At 59.6% G+C, this 17,069-nt stretch overlaps 2 protein-coding genes across 2 annotated transcripts; both read right to left on the minus strand.

Moving 5' to 3' along the window:
* Positions 1 to 888: 888 nt before the first annotated feature.
* Positions 889 to 10,326, minus strand: JKF63_06148 (uncharacterized protein; the record flags this gene model as incomplete). Its single annotated transcript, XM_067902099.1, has 1 exon — positions 889 to 10,326. One exon carries the CDS (start codon positions 10,324 to 10,326, stop codon positions 889 to 891), a length of 9,438 nt encoding a protein of 3,145 aa, XP_067758446.1.
* Positions 10,327 to 11,931: 1,605 nt separating this feature from the next.
* Positions 11,932 to 15,768, minus strand: JKF63_06149 (uncharacterized protein; the record flags this gene model as incomplete). Its single annotated transcript, XM_067902100.1, has 1 exon — positions 11,932 to 15,768. One exon carries the CDS (start codon positions 15,766 to 15,768, stop codon positions 11,932 to 11,934), a length of 3,837 nt encoding a protein of 1,278 aa, XP_067758447.1.
* Between the last annotated feature and the right edge of the window lie 1,301 nt (positions 15,769 to 17,069).

Here is a 17,069-nt window from a genome sequence, read left to right on the forward strand (position 1 = left end):
TGTGTATGTGTATGTGTGTGTGTGTGTGTGTGTGTGTGTATGTGTGTGTGCTTGCAAGTCACAGTGAGGGCCACCCCCCCAAAAAGGGGATAATCACCGAAAAAACGTTGCTCAGAAGTGTGGGATTAAAAACCAAGACCCACCAATGGGAAGAGAGAGGAGGGCGAGGTTAGTGCAATGGTTCAAAAGGCGCACACACACACGTGGGAGTTCGACATGTCTGGCCTGGCCCTCCTCGGTGATGCTCGATCAAGACAGGGGAAGGGGTGGAGTGGAGTGGAGCGGAACGGGTGGCGGCGGCGTTAATCAGCGCCGCTACGGAGCACAGCTTTAGTGCCCCGGCTGTTTGTCTTTTTCGTGATTCGAACTTCGCTTTGGCATGTGTGGCGCGTCTTGTAGTGCCGTCTGTGTGTTCCGACTTGAATGAATTAACGGCTTTGCCTCTCCGCCTTTTTCTTTTTTGTATTGACTTCTGCCTCCCTCCTCCCCATTCATCTCTGCCTCGACAGTGGTTTGCAACCGAGTGGTTCTCAGACCCGAGGGGGAGCGGGGGGGGGGTAGAGGGAGAGCGGGAGGTATACAGGTGAAAAGGCAGTGAATGTGTGTGTGTGTGGGCGCAGGAGAGGAGAGGAGAGGAGGGGAGGGGGGGGGGGGGGCAGAGGGACCTGTACACCTGAAAAATATTTTTTTCACACAAAGCAAACACGCACGCACGGGTGCCTTATTATCCACCACGTTAGGGTGTCATCTCCCTCTTCCCTTCATGGTCCGGTACCCCCTCCCCCTCCCCCTCCCCCTCTCCTGCCCCTGCCTCCTATTCCTTTGTCTCTCTTTTTTTTTTTACTCGTCGCCACTCATTGGCATAGGTGCAACAACAACAACGGAGCCTTAAAGGAGCTTCACCATTTTCGCACGGATTTCCAACTCGGCCGCGTACATCTCCTGGTAGTCTGCCAGTATGTTGCGCCTTGTCGCTGCTTCGGGAGGGTTCAAAGGGGTAGAGACTACCACATTCGGGGCTTTGGTGAACCCCGCGATGGCCGTGTCGTTGTCTGATGGGCCGTCGTCGCTTGACCACCCGCCCTTGACGTCGCTGCTGCTAAAGTTGGGCAGTTGTGCCGACGGTGGTGGTGGTGGTGGTGCGGATCTTGTAGAGATGACGCCGTTACCGACACGAGGAGGCGACGGAAGGGGCGGTGTGTGCTTCTCGTCCGTGGGCACATGATTGCCCCTGTCATCATCACTCCACCCCCAGTCGTCGTCGCGTAGCCTCACGTTGGGTTGCGGTGATTTCTCGACAGTGGCGGCTGCAGGCAGAGACGACGGCTCCGCCTGTAACGTGCAGCCGTGCGACTCATGACGCCCGTGTGTTGCATTTGCGATCTCAATAGCCCATTTCGCGGTGCCTGCGCACATTCGGACCCCCATCCCCACACCGTCTTCTGCGTCGCTCCATTCCCAGGCGTCCTCGCCGTCGACAGAAGCGGCCGACTGAACCTCCTTCCCCACCTGCGCCTCCGCCTCTCCACACGCTTCTTGTGCTACAGCAGCTGTTAAAACTTGTGCGCATGGCTCACACGGAGGCGAGGTGGCGTCGTGTTTGCTGCTGCTTCTACTGCTGCTAGTTTTCGATGACTCACTCCAGCCAGAGTGTGCAGTCGGCAACGCGGTCGAGCCTTGCGGCTGTATTTGCAGTGATTCATGCCCCTGTTTCTTTACAGGCGGCGGCTTTACTGGAGGCTTTGAGGGGATTTCTGCGGCTGCCGCCTCAACCGCTGAGAGGATGCTGCGCGCTGGGTTAGGCGTGGCTACATCCTCTGAGAAGGATAGATGCCGCTCCGCTGGCGGGGATGGTGGCGACGACGTCGGAGGGGCGACGTGAGTGAGGGCGGAAGAGATCGGCTCGATTCGGACGGCAGCGGCAGCGAAGCCTTTCTTCTTGCGAGGGGGCTTGGTTGTCGCAGCCGCCGCTGCAGACGTCTCACCCACTACGGAGGCCACCTTTCCTCGCAGAGGTATCATCTGGCAAGGGTGCAGAGCCACCACTTGATTAGCGCTTGTCTCCTCTTCCCTAGCCGTACACACAGCGGGTTTCCCCTCGACGGGGTGTGAGGCCGTGTCGGAGTTCGAGCTCCAGTCCCAGTCGTCTGCTTGATCAGGGGCACCCCGACTTGTCGTCGTGCCAGTGACAACAACGGGTGCTCGCTGGGAAGCCGCTTCGGTCGTGGCGAGGTTGTCAAACGCCTCACCAGTGGTGCGGTCAGCGGCTGCACCAAAACCAGAGCGCTCACCGTTTTTCGCTGTTCCACTGTCGCGCGTTGGCGGCGGAGGCGCGACTGTGTCGCGCAGTGCGGATTGCCACTGCGACAGGGCGTTGAAGAGACCCCCCGCGGTGCTGACGGCGGCCTTTGCCAGGCGGCCGTCCCAGCCTGGAGCCATGTCTTCTTTGTCCTCAGACTGAGTCAAGCGGGCTGCCAGCGAGGAGCTCTGGAAGGGTGCTCGCTGCTGCTGCTGGTGATACTCGACAGCTGCGGACACAATCGCTGTAACACCCGCCGTGCCTGGGGCAGGTGCGACTGCATTGCTTGCCTCCCGCTCACCAAGCGAGTCACATGACGCGTGGGCGGGGGCGAGAACAGTGGCACCGCTGCCAAGCCCTTCCTGTGCACCTTGTCGAATGCGATTCAGTGCTGCAGCACACTTGACGCTGTCGATGACTTGTCCTCGAACGCCAAGTTCGACTATCGAGTGCGACGGTGCCGCGGCCGCGGTGGGGTGGTTCATCGGCCGGTTGGACAACCGGCTTTGAGAGGGGCGCGACGACGCACATAAGGACGACGACATGCAGTCATTCTCCCTCGGTGCTTCCCTTTCCATCGAAAGCATCGGCGGCGGCTGTGCCAGCTTTGTCTTCGCCGCGGGCGACCCCTGGCGTGGGCTTTGGTTAGTCCCCAGCAGCTCCTCCTCGTATATGCGTTCCCAGGCTGCCTCCTCTTCTTTCCAGTACGCCTCTTCCGCAGCTTCCGCTGCTCTCTTCGTGAGCTCGACGCGTGCGTGGGCCGCGGCCGTCGCAAGCGCATCCCATGCGTCCTCTTCGAATGCCATGAGCCCGGCGCGTCCTTCTTCGTACAACATCCAAACACACCGCTCCTGGCGCTCGGCATCCAGCAGCAGAGACCGGGCCGCGTAGGCGATGGCCTGCACCCCCACCCGAGCGTCACGCTCTTCCTGCAAAAGCCGTTGCCTCGCTGTTCGCTGTCGCTCTCCCCATTCACACCAGGCGCGGCGCACCTCTTCACGTGCGGCATTGAGACGCAGCAGATGCCATCGAAAAGAGAAGGAAAATATGAGGTCGTACTGGCCAAGTGCGTACGCCACCAACTCCCTTCGCCGCTTCTCTAGCCGCAGTGCCAGATACATCTGGAGAAGACTTCTCTGGAAGACAGGAGAAGCCAGCAGCAGCTGTTGCTCGCGCAGCAGCAACTCAGTACACTGGCGTCGCTTGAAGGTCTCTTCCTTCAGAAGTAGCTGTAGCTCATCTGAGCTAGCTACCGTCAAGCCTAAGCTTCTACTAGCACCGCCGCTGACGCCCGAGACTTCTGCAGGGGCTGCGTGTAGCGGCGGTTTTGGGGAGGGCAGTGAGGTCGTGACCGATGAGTCCCGACATGCCCCCGTTTCTACACGCGGCAAGGACAGCGCGGAGGAGGACGCCTGCGCATGTTGCTGCTGGTGCCGATGGGCCGGGCGGGGGGCCAGTACAGCGCCAACAGTGAGGAGGGAGGTGCGCAGCGCACTCCCGGGGTCCATCCAGCTCGACCCGAGGGCTGCTGCCGCCGCTGTCGCCGCCACTGCCGGCTTTGGTGCTTCATATTCTCGCAGCCTTGGCAGCGTCATCTGCACAAGCGGCTTATGGGCCCCCACCACGCACGCACGCAAACATTCAAGCATTGCAACTTCTTTTTTACCGCAGCGGGGTGTCACCTCCTCGTTACGTCGCTTGCGCCACTGTCGCCACTCGGCATGCGTACTCGAGTCGCGATAGCTCTTCGAGACTGGGGAGGCGCCGGAGTGGGGCAGAGTCAAGTAGTCGTGGGCAAAATCGCCTGTTATGATGTGTAGAACCACCTGTTTGTCGGCATCGGTCATCTGTTGGTAGAGGGGCTCCGCCACACGACGGATCCACTGTCGTAGTAAGCCCAGAGTGGACGCATCTGTGCCAATAGAGACCCTGGTTGACGTCGGTTTGGCTTCTGCCCTACACGGCAGTGCTTCACCAGCCGCGTCTCCCGTCTCGCACTTTTGTTTTTTATTGCCGCTCTTCTGCAGAAGCGTGTGAAGGACGTCAAGGACGAGCAGCAGGATGATTGGTTGAATCAGTGAGAGGGAGAACGCCTTGACTAGAGCACCAGTGAGCGGGACAACGGCGTCTGCGAGGGCATTAATGAACTCCTTTAGTTGAGCCTCGGAGGTGACGAGGCGCCAGCAAGGCGTAGGAAAACAACAGGGGTGTAGCCCCGCATCGGCCGCGGCACCTCCTGGGGTTTCCTCCATGTCCACCTCGGCCATGGGTACAGCCGCTGCCTCTTCCACGTAGCCGTTCATCTGCAGCTCTGCCAGGATATGGCAGCCCAACTCCCGGCGAACAACCTCGCACGCCACGACTAGCCAGCCAACAGACTGCTGCTGCTGCTGATCCTGGTGCGACAACGAGGACGACGACGACGACGCTGTAAACAATGGCTGCCGCGATCCCAAGTCTGTGCTGGCCTCATCTCCTTGCTCGGAGTTCGTGCGGTTCTTGGTGTGGTGCAGGGCGGCCGCTGTCGCGGCTATCACATACATGGCTGCAGGGGGGAGAAAGAAGCTGCGCACCTCTAGCGACGATTCGCTGTCCTCGTCCCCGGAGACGACGTCCTCTATGGAGGACGCCACTGTCACCGGTGATGGTGACCCAGGCTCGACATTCCCAGCAGCCTCACGTCGAATCGCACTTTGTTTCATGCTGTGTTGCGCGATGCGCCGCTGAGCCGCGGCCAAGCTCGCCACCGTCGGTTGCAGCGCCATCAGCTGCACCAGGGTAGTGAAGCGCACATCGCTCCGTCGCGAGGAGGAGGTATCGGTCGAGACTGACGGGGAGACCTCATACAGAGCGACAAGGCAGCGTAGCTGCTCGCGGACGCGTTCACAGACCTCTTTGGCCCCGAGTCGCGCTGGTGCACGCCGGTGCTGGAGTTCTCCTGTTGTTCCTCGGGGTCTCGTGCTCCATGCGAGCGACTCGTTGTACTGAGGGTAGGATGGAAAGCTAGCTGGCTTGCCCTGGCTGGGGTGGTTGCTGCGCATCAGCTCCTCCTTCACTGAGAGCTGCTCAAGTATCGGCAGGGCGTACAGCAGGCAGGGCCGCAGCAGCGCGAAAGCGACGTCGGCAGCCGCAACGGCAGCGATACTCGTTTGCTCGCTTCGCTGCCTGACGTGCACCAGGGCGGTGAAGAGATTCCCGTACATGCCCGCGTTCGTGACCGCCTCTGGATCACAGAGCAGGACGTTGACCCAAACCTGCGCCAGCCACGCGGCTGTCGCGGCTGACATTGTGGCATAGTCGTCGTGCATTGTTGTTGCTGAGATGCGTGGCGTCATTGAACCGCAGTGATGCTGCTTCTGGAGTGCAAGTCGCCAGCACCACAGCGTACGTGTAAAGGCTTCGTAGGAATCCATATAGTCCCCCACTGACACCGACCGCGTGATCGCTGGTTGCTGCACGCTAATTATTCGCCACAGCTGCGCGCGGAGCGCGCGGTTACTGCCCGCGCTAGAGTATAGGAGGTGCAAGACGCGCATCGGGTCCCCAACATGCTGCGCTGTGACGTTGTAGCGGCGATCCTGGTAGGCAAGCAGGGCGCCTGCTGAGCACAGCGGCGGGGCCTCCAACAAAAGAAGATCATCCCAGGAGGCCAGATACAGCGACACCCATGAAACATTCCGTGGACTGGCTGTCGCCGCCGGGGAATCGCATGCCGCTGTTCCGGCGCTTTGACCCTGCCAATGTGCGTGTTGAGATCTGGAAAATGGCAGTGGTGTGCTGTACACGAGGCGCATGGCGGCGAAGAGCTCTTCGGCACTAGTCGCGTCTTCTTGCGTAAGGCATCGCAACACACACACACCGCGGTGAAGGGCCTGCAGTTCAGCGCCGTCGCGCAGCTTGGCACGCTGCAGCCACGGCGTGTGCTCCTGCTCGTCAGCAATATCGCCCTCCTCTTCCTTTCCCGGCTCTCTCGCTTTTGTGGTCTCCGATGTCGTCAAAGGGAGGAGTTGCAAAGCCGCACACAGGCGGTTCATCACGTGATACCAAAAGTACACCGTGAGAAGAGGCGGAAGAACGGTGAATGGAAACGGAGTCGACACCTCAGTCGTCGCCTCGGCGTTCCCCAAGCCGTCCAGTTCAGGGGGCTTGAACAGTGGGTAGACGGGGGCCTGGTCCTTCGCGTCCGCCGCCACTGTTGGCGTCTCCGCAGGACTCGCCACCTCCTGTGCCGGTTGTCCACAATCATGTCCACCGCGTCCTCCCCAGGTATCCAGGGCCGCTATGACAAGTTGTTCGTAAGCCTCTGCAACTGCCACGGTTCTGGCTTCGATTGGGGAGACCGTTGAGGTGAACATCATGGCAACGTCCACGGTGCAGCACACGAATGCGAAGCCACCTGGCGGTGCGGCGTAGGGCGGCTGCCCAGATGCCCACCCGGTGCACAAGAGGGCGTGTAGATCTGCCACCGTGAGCACACCGCGAACGAGGACTTGCTGCACTCCGCGAAGACTTCGATCGTGTGCAGAACTCGTGGAGGCGGGAACCCGTTGCAAGGAAAGGGCAGGAGAGGCGCGGGCAAGGTGATGCACCGCGCTATACAGCTCCTCTGGCTTCACCAGGCGCAGCAGTGCGTACTCCATTGATTCACGCAGCTCCGCCGTATCGTGCGTCGGCCATGGAGGCATTGTCGATGTAGCGACCTCCTCATCACTATCCTCGCCCCAGCCATTGACGCTGGTGGCCTGGAGTGCTTCCGGTGATCTTTCCGGATGCAATGGTACCCCTGAAGCCGCCAGGATGTCATCGATTGTCAGCTCCAGCGGCAGCTGCCTGTTTCTGCACGCAAAAAGGAGAAGTACTCGACGGAGCCAGTCCAGTGGTGGAAGCGGTGGGGATGCAGAGAGGGATTCCGGTGCGGTCTTCGCAGGCGTACGTACCGCTGCGCCGAGCTGCAGAAGCACCTGCATCGCTAGGCCCTCCACCGCAGCGGCCTGGTCTTGCGCGATGGAAGCCTCCACGGTGACCGTGGGTGATGGAGAGTCGGTGGGCCGTGCCGCCGGGACAACGAAGCTGGCGCCACTCCCGAGGAACCACCGCACCGTCCACTGGCAGCACACCCACCCGAGTGTGTCTCCTGCGCACCAGTCCAACTCCACGAGAGTTCGCAGTACCAGCCGGAGGAACACACCCGCCGCTCGACGCATTTGGCGCACTTCTATGTCCACCGTGGCGGTGTCACCCTCACAATTTGACGCAAGGTGCGCCGTCATGACGGTCTGCACTGCGCTTGCGTAGACGTGGAGGCGCGTCTGGTGCGCCGCCGCGTCCGTTGCGGTGTCGTGCACCGCTTCGATGAACACACGTGGCCACTGCGGCAACGCGGGTCCTGTCTCACTGAGAACAGCGTAAGCCCAGAGCATTCGCATAGCACGGTACGTGGCCGCGGCGACGGCAGCGTCGTTTGGCGATGTTGTGGACGAACGGAGGAGCCCGCGGACTTGTTCGGCTGCTACCCACTCGGCCACCTCTGCTTCCCACTCTTCCTGCGAGTCCACTGTTGTCTGCGGTGGCGACACGGGTGGCGGGAAATGCGCGACAGCCCGTTCAGCGGCTGCTTCGTGCCGTTCGTGATCACTATGACCTGTGGCGGCGGTGCAGCAGCACCAAAGCATGGTGAGCTCCTGGGTGAGATCGTTAAAGCGGGGGAAACCACGGACAGCGGTTACGGCGGGGGATGGTGAGGACAGGGTGCACAGACACGACGGGACCGCCGTCACCGTTGCCGTTGAGGGGGCCAAGGCGGATGTGATGATGCACTCCGCCTCGGTAGCGCTGTCACTCACCAGAAGAGCAGCGTGATGATCGCTCCCTATTTTGACATCCACATCACCGCCCGCCACCTCTGAGAGCCATTCCATCCAGCGTCCAACGTCCCAGGAAAACCCGTCAATACGGGCCGCTTGTGCTGTGTCCTGCATTGCACCGCCTTCATCTCCCCAATCACCGTTCGGGATTCCAGCAGTGCTCGTCGACGCCGACAGCACGAGGGGGTCCAGCTCACACCACAGAGTTCGGGCCAGCGGGACACGGTGGACGTGCACTGTCGCCCCCAGTTCCTTTACCGGCTTTCTTGGTGACACGGGACTCGCCAGGCGTGCCAAGGCATCCCAGGGAAGTGTCTCTGTGAGGTAAAGGCCCTGCGGCAGAGGCGCGGTCGCAGCAGCCGATGTCGTTGGAGCTGAAGCGACCTGTGATGCGTTTGCTTGTTGCGCATCGCTGTGGCCCCGGCAGTCGCGAGTGTGGATACCATCCATGATCAACACTACAAGACTTGTGTGTGCGGGTAGCACCGTCGGTGACGCTGCAGCAGTCCTTCGAGAAGTGACGGTGGCAGACGGGCTTACACACTCGGTTACCTTTCCTATGACAAGCTGATACACAACCCGCTCCGGTGAGGGCAGCAGCTGTTTGATGAGGTCCCCCCCCCATGCGCGTGAGGGCCTTCTTTGCCGCGGATTTACCCGCGCATACGAGTCCAGCTCGATACTGGACACCATCAGCGCACCGTAAGGCGTGTCATTCTTGAAGCCCATAGAGAGGACGGCCGGTGGCGACGGCACCAAGCTGGTTTCCTGCGATGAGGCAGCAGTGGCAGCGGGCAAGGATAAAGCTTCCCAAGCATGAGCCGGGGCGCGGCTGCATGGCAGCAGTGCCACAAGACTACCACAGAGCTGTCCGTCACGGAGCAGGTGCACACCACGGGCATCTTTTTCCTCCACAAACACCCAAAGGAGATCACATGGGCTGAGCCGCTGGGGCCCCAGCGGCGGCGGCGGCGACGACAGCGTGCGGCTTGCTCCATCCACGCCGCAGAGCACGTGCCCCCATTGGGTGACACCGCCGTTGCTGGGAAGGCCGTTCTCCGTTGAAGCCTCCTGCACACTTAAGCGAATCTGCGGAAGCGTCAGGGAGTGACGTAGTTGGGCGAACAGTTGGTGATGGTTATCTGCAGAGGCGCTGGCGCTACAGAGATCTGCCACACACACCAGCACGTCCCAAGCTAGCTGCCCCGAATGGGCGCAGCCGCCGCCTTTCGAGGTGCAGGGTACAGAAAAAACGTAGACTAGGCGCATGAGCGGTACCTCCGCAGCGGCAGCGGTGCCGTTCAGCAGCTGTTGTCGCTGCTGCGGCGGCAACGGAACTCCCGTGACGAGCAGCAACACCGGCAAGGGACTCGATTGGGTTGAGGTAGCGCTGGAACATCCAGGAGCCTGTCGTGCGGCAAATCGACCAGGCAGCGCTGTTGCCGCCGCTATTCGCGTCCACAAATTCGGATGCGATGCGGACCCCAGAGCCGCGGTATTGCTACTACTCAGCACGAAGCTGTCCATCAAGCCGTAGCAAGCGCCGTTGCGGATTACATGGTCAGTGCCCCTCATGAGCGTGGCGGTTGGCCCCTTGACGGAGTCCGCTGCGACTGGGACCTCTGTGGCTACCAAGACGTGGCGACTGTTCAAGAAGAGAACCCCGCCCGTGCCCTGCACCGTTGACCGTGCGAGGGGTGTTGTGCGGGGAAAAAAGAAACGGGCCCGTACTGGCAGGGGTACGTCAGGATGTGCGATGCCGTTGGTATCGCTGCTCACCGGAGTAGGTGAGGCCGCCGCAGTTGCAGTTCCTGCGAACGTGCGCGGGCTTGGGATCCAAATAAATTCCCACGAGAATCCGCAGAGCCCGTCATCACTGTTAGGTCGCTCCGCGTGATCATCCACCTGCTGTGGTGATGACGTCGCATCGGTGGTACCTGCGCCCTTGACATCGACATGCAAGGAGTAGTGTGCGTGCAGAGTGATGATACACGTTTCGTGACTCGATGCATCCACGTAGCTCCAACGATGGCACGTTCGCGTTGTCACACGCTCATCCGACGCACTGGGCACCACAGCTAGGGAAGCGGAAGAGGCGGGTGCGTCGGAGTCGATGACGCTGCCAACTCCCAACTGGTACTTGCGCTGTACTATGAGTGGCATGTGGTGTACTTCTCCGTTTTGTTGTATTGGGTCTCGTCGCGATGACGGATGATTTCAAAGGCTGGAGAAGAGCAGAATGCACGAGTGCCACCAAACCTTATGCGCGCACGTGCAACAAGAGTGATGACGTCTGGCTATTTCTGCTCCCCTCTCGTAGCTGTTGCTCGATCAGGCGGAGATCCGCGGTGTCTTTGCTGCACGTGCGCCGAGTGAAGGAAAAAAGAAGAGGGGTGGCGGTGCGAGGGAGGAGGGGCAGTTGCGTTGCGGAGGAAATGGAGGCCCAATGCCATAGTGTGTGTGTGTGTATATATATATATATATATGTGCGTATGTATAAGGCGTGTGAGTGGTCCTGTGTTGTGTCTCACGTGGATCCACGCATGTTCCTGGAGGCCAGAGAGAGAGAGGGGAGGGGGTGCAGCCATCAGTGATACCCGCCGCCCACCCCGGAAGGGAAAAAGAAGAAAGGGATCGTACAGCACAGGAGTAAAAAAGAGAGAGAGAGACCGCCGCCGCCGCCGCCGCGAAGAAAAACAGACAAACATTTGCACATCCGATTCCCGTGTTGTGGACGGACGTGCGTCAAGTCAACAAGATCCGTAAAAACACAAAAAAAAACAGAGAGGCCCACACAGGGAGCGAATTGTGATTGTCTGCAATTGCGTGTAGGGGACAACTAGGCAGAGAGGGATTTTTTTTTTCAAGGGGGCCGGGGGACGATGGCAACCTCAGGCAAGCTACACAAGATCCCCAAATGCCTAGTCTACTCCGATGTGATCATTGACTGTGTAGATGAAGCAATGACAGGTGCGCACGTGCAGGGACTTTTGGTGGATGACGTGATCACAGAAGCTGTGACACTCTTCCCATCACCGTTGGGTCCAAATAATAAAATATAACGAGAGAAGTGCGAGGATTGTCAAACCCCCACCGGATTGCCAAATGATGACCCTCATCGCAGCGAACAAACAAACCAAAACAACCAAAGGAGGGAGGGCCCCGAGGTGGTGGTGGCGCTGATGCCCCCCCCCTCCTCCTCCTCTCCTCTCCACTGAGAGCTCCAATACGTGTGCAGAGGGGAAACATAGCAACGCAAAAAAAAAAAACTGAGAAATGAAGACACATAGAGGATATGACAGCGTCAATCAGGAATAGAACAACTACAAAGGCCTGGTATGAACCGTGTCTCTTCAACTTTTGAGACTCATAACCCCTCCTTCGCGCGCACACACGCATGCACACACACACACACACACGTCTTGTGACCGAGGTGCGCATGCGTGTGTACGGTTACCCTCCTGAAACTGATTCTAATATGTCTACCCAGGGCTGCACTATAACAAGGGAGAAAAACACACGCAGTAAAGTCAGCGATACACCTTCTTCACACCCGCATCTGCGCAGCGGGAGGGCCCAGCGGCGAGAGTCCTCCACCCCCCCCCCCCGCACTCGACAGTCCGCATTGTCCAGCAGAACGACCAAAGCGAGGGGGGGGGGAGGGGGGGGCTCAAAGAAAACGCGCGTGAACACAACAGGAACACCTCCCTCCCCTCCGTCTCCACCACCACCCCTCCCAAAACGTGTCATTTGGCTTGTTCACAGACATCACAGCAACACTCTTTCCAGTATGCCGCGCGCGATAGCATACAGCGGCGGTACGCCCTCCTGTGGGCTCATGGGCGCTGACAGCGTCGCCGCACCAGCTGACAGTCGGTGCATCCGACGCGCCTCCATCTCAGCGTCGCTCTGGGCTAGGGGAAGGTCGCTCGTGTAGTACGCGAAGCGCGACGTTAGTCTGGGGTGGGCGATGCCTTGTCGGTAGAAGTCTTCAATCACACGCGCAAAGTACGATCCTTCCATCTCGGTCCCCACACAACGCCACACTTGCTGGTAGTAGCGCAAGAGGTGTACGTTTTGAAGCATCGTGCCTGTCACCGTGAGAACTTTGCCGTGGTGCACATTGACACGTGGGCCGGCGAGCTCCTGCAACCGCTGCACCGTGAGGTCTTGGTTGCGGCAGTTACGCAGCTCATCTTGGTTGTCCTCGAGGATGAGCGACGACTTCGAGAGGAGGACGTGGCTGGCAAGTTGGATGTCGCCGCGCTTCCCAGCGAGGCCGCCAGCCTTGCCCATGACACTGACGCTGCGGATGCGCTTGCCGAATGCACTGAAGATGACACGGCAGATACCCTCCGCCTGCGCCCCAAACGCAAAATCCATGTTGATGAGGAAATGCCGTTGTAGCCGACCACGACAACTTCTGTGGTGATGGTGGTGGTGGTGGCCTGTTGGGATCGCGTCGGACTGGCTGCAGCCCCCACTCGTGCAGTCCACCTCGGTGGACTCAGTGAGGCGAGCCTTGCTTGGCATGCTCCCCGTTTGCGCGTCGGGGAAGTCGGAGTCTCGCCCCGCGTCATCGTCGCTGAGCGGCGGAAACTCGTGAGCCGCAGCGCTGGTTGCTATATCGCCTGTACTGTCGCTCATGACGCACCCCGGCACGCGGAGGCTCGTGCCGTCGGAGGACCGACGCCAGATTGGCTTGCACACCTGTGCCCATGTCGGCAGACCCGAGAGGTTTTCGCCCTCCCCTTGAGCGTGTTTGGTCACATCTTCGTAGTGCTTGTGCATCGAGCTGCACAGTGTTTCATCTATCGTGTCAAAGTTGAGGAGGTGGAGCGGGATGACATCGACCTGCAAACCCGTCATCGCCGTGTCCTTCAGGACTGTAATGCCGTTCTGCTCCAGACTGCGATTGTACTCCTCTTTCAAGTCTGGCCGCTCGTTTTGCAGGAAGCCTGTGAGAGCAGCATAGAGCATGTCATCGACGTTGTGCCACTCCTCCGGTCGTCCAAGCCGCTTTCCCTCCGTGCGGCGCACGTAGTCGAGGATCTCCTTGCGGTACTTTCGGTTAAAGCTGCAAAGGAGATTCTTGATGCAGTGTGTATTGCTACTCACGACATCGATGTAGATGTTGTCTGGTAGCGCAGAGAAGCGGTCGAGCCCGAGCTTCTCGAGCACGCACCCCCGCAGGTTGAGAGCCCACTCATGGAAGGGGTTCGTCTGGAACTTCATGGATAAGCTTGGATCGACGCGAACGTTGTACTCTTCGCGATGCATCACGATTTCATAGATGCGCAGGAGCGTGTTGTGCCCCCAGTTGCGCAGCAGACCGGACTGCTCCTCCTCCGTGAGCGGCATGCGCTTGAGGATGGCCTGCACACGTTGCATTTCTGCCTCGCGTGTGACACCACCGGCCGTCAGGTACTTGCCCTCGAGTTCCTCTTCCTCACGTTGCCGCAGATATTCGTCTAGAACGTCGATCGCCGGCGGATGGACCATGCCTTGCATGCGGCCACGCAGCTTGTTGCTCTCGATGATGTGCACGCACAGCATCGTCAAGAAGTCCAGCAGGTCTGTGAATCCGTCGCGTAGCAACACCAGCGTCTTTCCCTCCATCCCGAGATGCCACGTGCAGCGGCGCCGCTCCTTTGTGCGGATGTATGTGATGGCCGTACGCTTGCTGCGCGTGCTCACCGAGCTGTCTGTCGCCTTGCGTGTGTCGGCCACACGCGCTTCGGCTCTCATGCGACTGGCGATGAAGGGCGGGAGAGCGTGTACGAGATCAAAGCAGAAGGTGGACGTCAAATTCTCAGGCAGGCGGTTCAGCGCGTAGCCCCATGCGCCGGTGTCGACCTGATGGCTGAACAGTTTTGTGTGAATGACGTTGTGAATGCGGGTGTAGCTCTCCAGGATTGACCACAGTGGCAGGTACTCGTTTTGTGCGCTAGTCGGCGAGAAGACATAACGGCAGAACTCACGGATTGGGCCGAAGACGTCCATGGAGCCAGTGATGCAGACGCCGACGCCCTGGGCAAAACGGGGGTTCCGGGCGAGTACCTCCTGAAGCTCCTCGTACGGCAGCAGCGATACCACCGTCTTGGACATCGCGCTGCCAGCACGGAAGACGTAGTGAGAGGTGGCGTTGAAGACGCAGTTCTCGATGCCGAACACTTGCCCCGGGCACAAGCTCGCGACGTGGGTGTAGACGGCGTCTGACGTCGTTTTGCTATTCGAGGCGGCACTCCGAACGTGGGAGACGACGGGGTCGCAGGAGGAGAGGCTGCCGAGCTTTCCACCGGTGCGGGCCAGCGAGCGCAGCTTCATGGAGACGGTTTGGTGAGACGCCACGCGAAACGCTCCTTCCATGGCCTTTTGCTCATTGTGGAGGGAGTCCACTCGGAACACGTCCACATTGCCCCACGCCACCACGTAGAGGTGATTCACTGGGGCGCCGTAGTCAAGAATGAGTTCGCCACGGGTGTACTCGCGGTGAAGGGAGAGCGGGACTAGTCGTTGGAGGTCCTCCGTGTCCAGCAGGGACGTGAGCAGGGCATGCCGATAGAGCCAGGTAAGCTCCTCGTCCGTGTGGGCCGCATGCCCCCGCGCCACGATGTACTCCACGACGCGGTTATTGCGCACCTGCACCGCTGCATCCGAATGGAAAAAAGCGCTGGGGGAAACGATGGACTCGTTGTCGTCACGCCAGTCAACCGTTTTGTGACTACGCCGTGTCCCCGTTGTCGTCTCGCTCTGTGCATCGTCCATGTCACTGTCGTGGGCGTTGCTGTTGGTGTCCTCCTGATCAATGGTTTCCGCAGCCCGGATAACGGCCCTCAGGGTCTGTGCGATGCGGTGCCCTGCGCGTTCTTCTTCAGTTCCCTCAGTCACGGTCCCCGCGGGAGAGAGGGCCTGGTTTAGGTTGGCGCGCACGTGAGTCATCGCTCGCTGCAGCATATCCACCGCGTTTTGCTGGTTGGGGATGTTCTCGCCGTGCAGGTCTATCGCGGCTGCCAACATTGGTGAAACAGAGCGAACGCTGTCACCGTTGATCGTTACTCCAGGGAGTAGCGTGCTCACTTCTCGCGTTGGTGCTGCTGCTGCTGCTGCTGATGATGCCACCAGCTCGGAGGAAAAAAGGGCAGAGCTGCTGCGCACGATACTGTCCGCCACGGCGTTGGACTGATGCTGATACGGGCCGTTGCCCATCGTAGATGAAACAGTTCCAATGGTGGAGGCGCTGGTGGGGTTCGCAGTGAACGACACGGCCAAGCGCCCCGGTGAAGGCAAACTGGTGTGCGATTGCGAGAAGGCCCCCGGCGTAGAGCCGCCGAGGGCCCTGAGGCTGTCATTATGCGTCTTCTCTTCGATCGTGTGCACCGAGAGGTTTACCCCATCCAGTGGTGTGGTCATAATGGGTATGTCCGAACGTGGAGTCGCCGGCGTCTTCACCGCAGCATCGGTGTGCCTTATGGCACTTACGTCCGATGCAGGGGCCTCTGCCCCCGGGTGTGGCGACGTCCAGCCAAAGGCTGCCTTACCCGCAACGTGATGCGTGGATGAGTGGCTGGCGGTGTCCCTGCTTTCCTCATCATGGGTGGACATGGCTACAACTGCAGTAGAAAAAATATATATCTAATATATATATATATATGGGTAGGGTGCCTATACAGGGATGCGTTGGATGGCCGAGATGAGGTGAGGGGAGGGGGGGGGGCGTGAGCTGGTCGGGGTCGGAACGATATCTACCACAGCGCACCGGAGTGCTACAGCCACGGCCAGAAAAAGAAGAGATAATAATAAAAAAGTAGGTCAGTCACGAACACCCCCAAAACACAGACACACACACACAGCGACGATGATGACTCCTTTATATATATATTTTTAGAATCGCCACGTAAAGTTCAACAGTTACACCCAGACGCGGTCGTTGTGGTGGTAGCAGCCCTCACCTCGAGTCCGTTTCGTGTGGTGGTTGGCTCTCTGGGGGGAGGAGGGGAAGGGGGAGTGGATGGGTGAGGAGGTTGGTGAAACAAAAGAGGGGGCAGGGGGTGCTGCAAACCAATGGGGTTTCAGATATACACATATATGTATCTATAGGGGCACTGAGTGAGATAATGTCGAGCGACAGCGTTGTGACCACAGGGAAGGGCAAGAGAGCAGTATATATGTATATATGTTCTGGGCAGTGTGCGTGTTAGACGAGGGGTGGGGGGGGGCAGAGGGGAGGGGTCGATAGGGTGGAGGGATGCTGGTGTGCGCAGCTACTGGTCGCAAAGGCTTTCAGCACCCACACCCACGAGAGTACTCGAAGTTACACACTAGCGAGATCATTGGGGCAGGTGGTGGTGGGGGGCTCTATTGGAGCGGCGCTGTGTCTCAACACATGCAAATGAGGTACATCAGCGGCTGTGCAAGTCGACTACGATGCCACATCGGAAGTGCCTTTAGTGCCCGCGGTGCGCAGTTTTGCCTGGGTGTCCTGGTTGTGGCGGCCTCCGGTGCCGCGGAGGGAAGGAGGGTGGTGGTGAAGAACAAAGTTGAGGGTGACGACAGTCTATCAAGGGTAAAGCAATAAAGAGGACATCGATGGGGCCGACGGGCCGTGGCTCACAGGATTCTGCGGAATGAGACCGACAAGACAAACAGAAGGAAGAGAGGCACGCGCACAAACGCCACTATGCGTGGTGGGGAGGGAGGAGGAGGGGACACACACACACACACACACACACACACAAAAGCGAGGGGGAGGGAGGGGGGGGGAGGGAGGGGCATGCGGGGATAGCCACAAACACGACGTCTGCCACGACAACAATAGCGGTACAGGACAGGACTGTAAACCAACGAGAGAAAAGAGATCATACACGTGCATCTGCACTCCTCCACTTTGTTTTGTTTTTTTTCAC

The sequence above is a fragment of the Porcisia hertigi genome, chromosome 15 (genome assembly GCF_017918235.1).
Source record: "Porcisia hertigi strain C119 chromosome 15, whole genome shotgun sequence".
NCBI lineage: Eukaryota > Euglenozoa > Kinetoplastea > Trypanosomatida > Trypanosomatidae > Porcisia > Porcisia hertigi.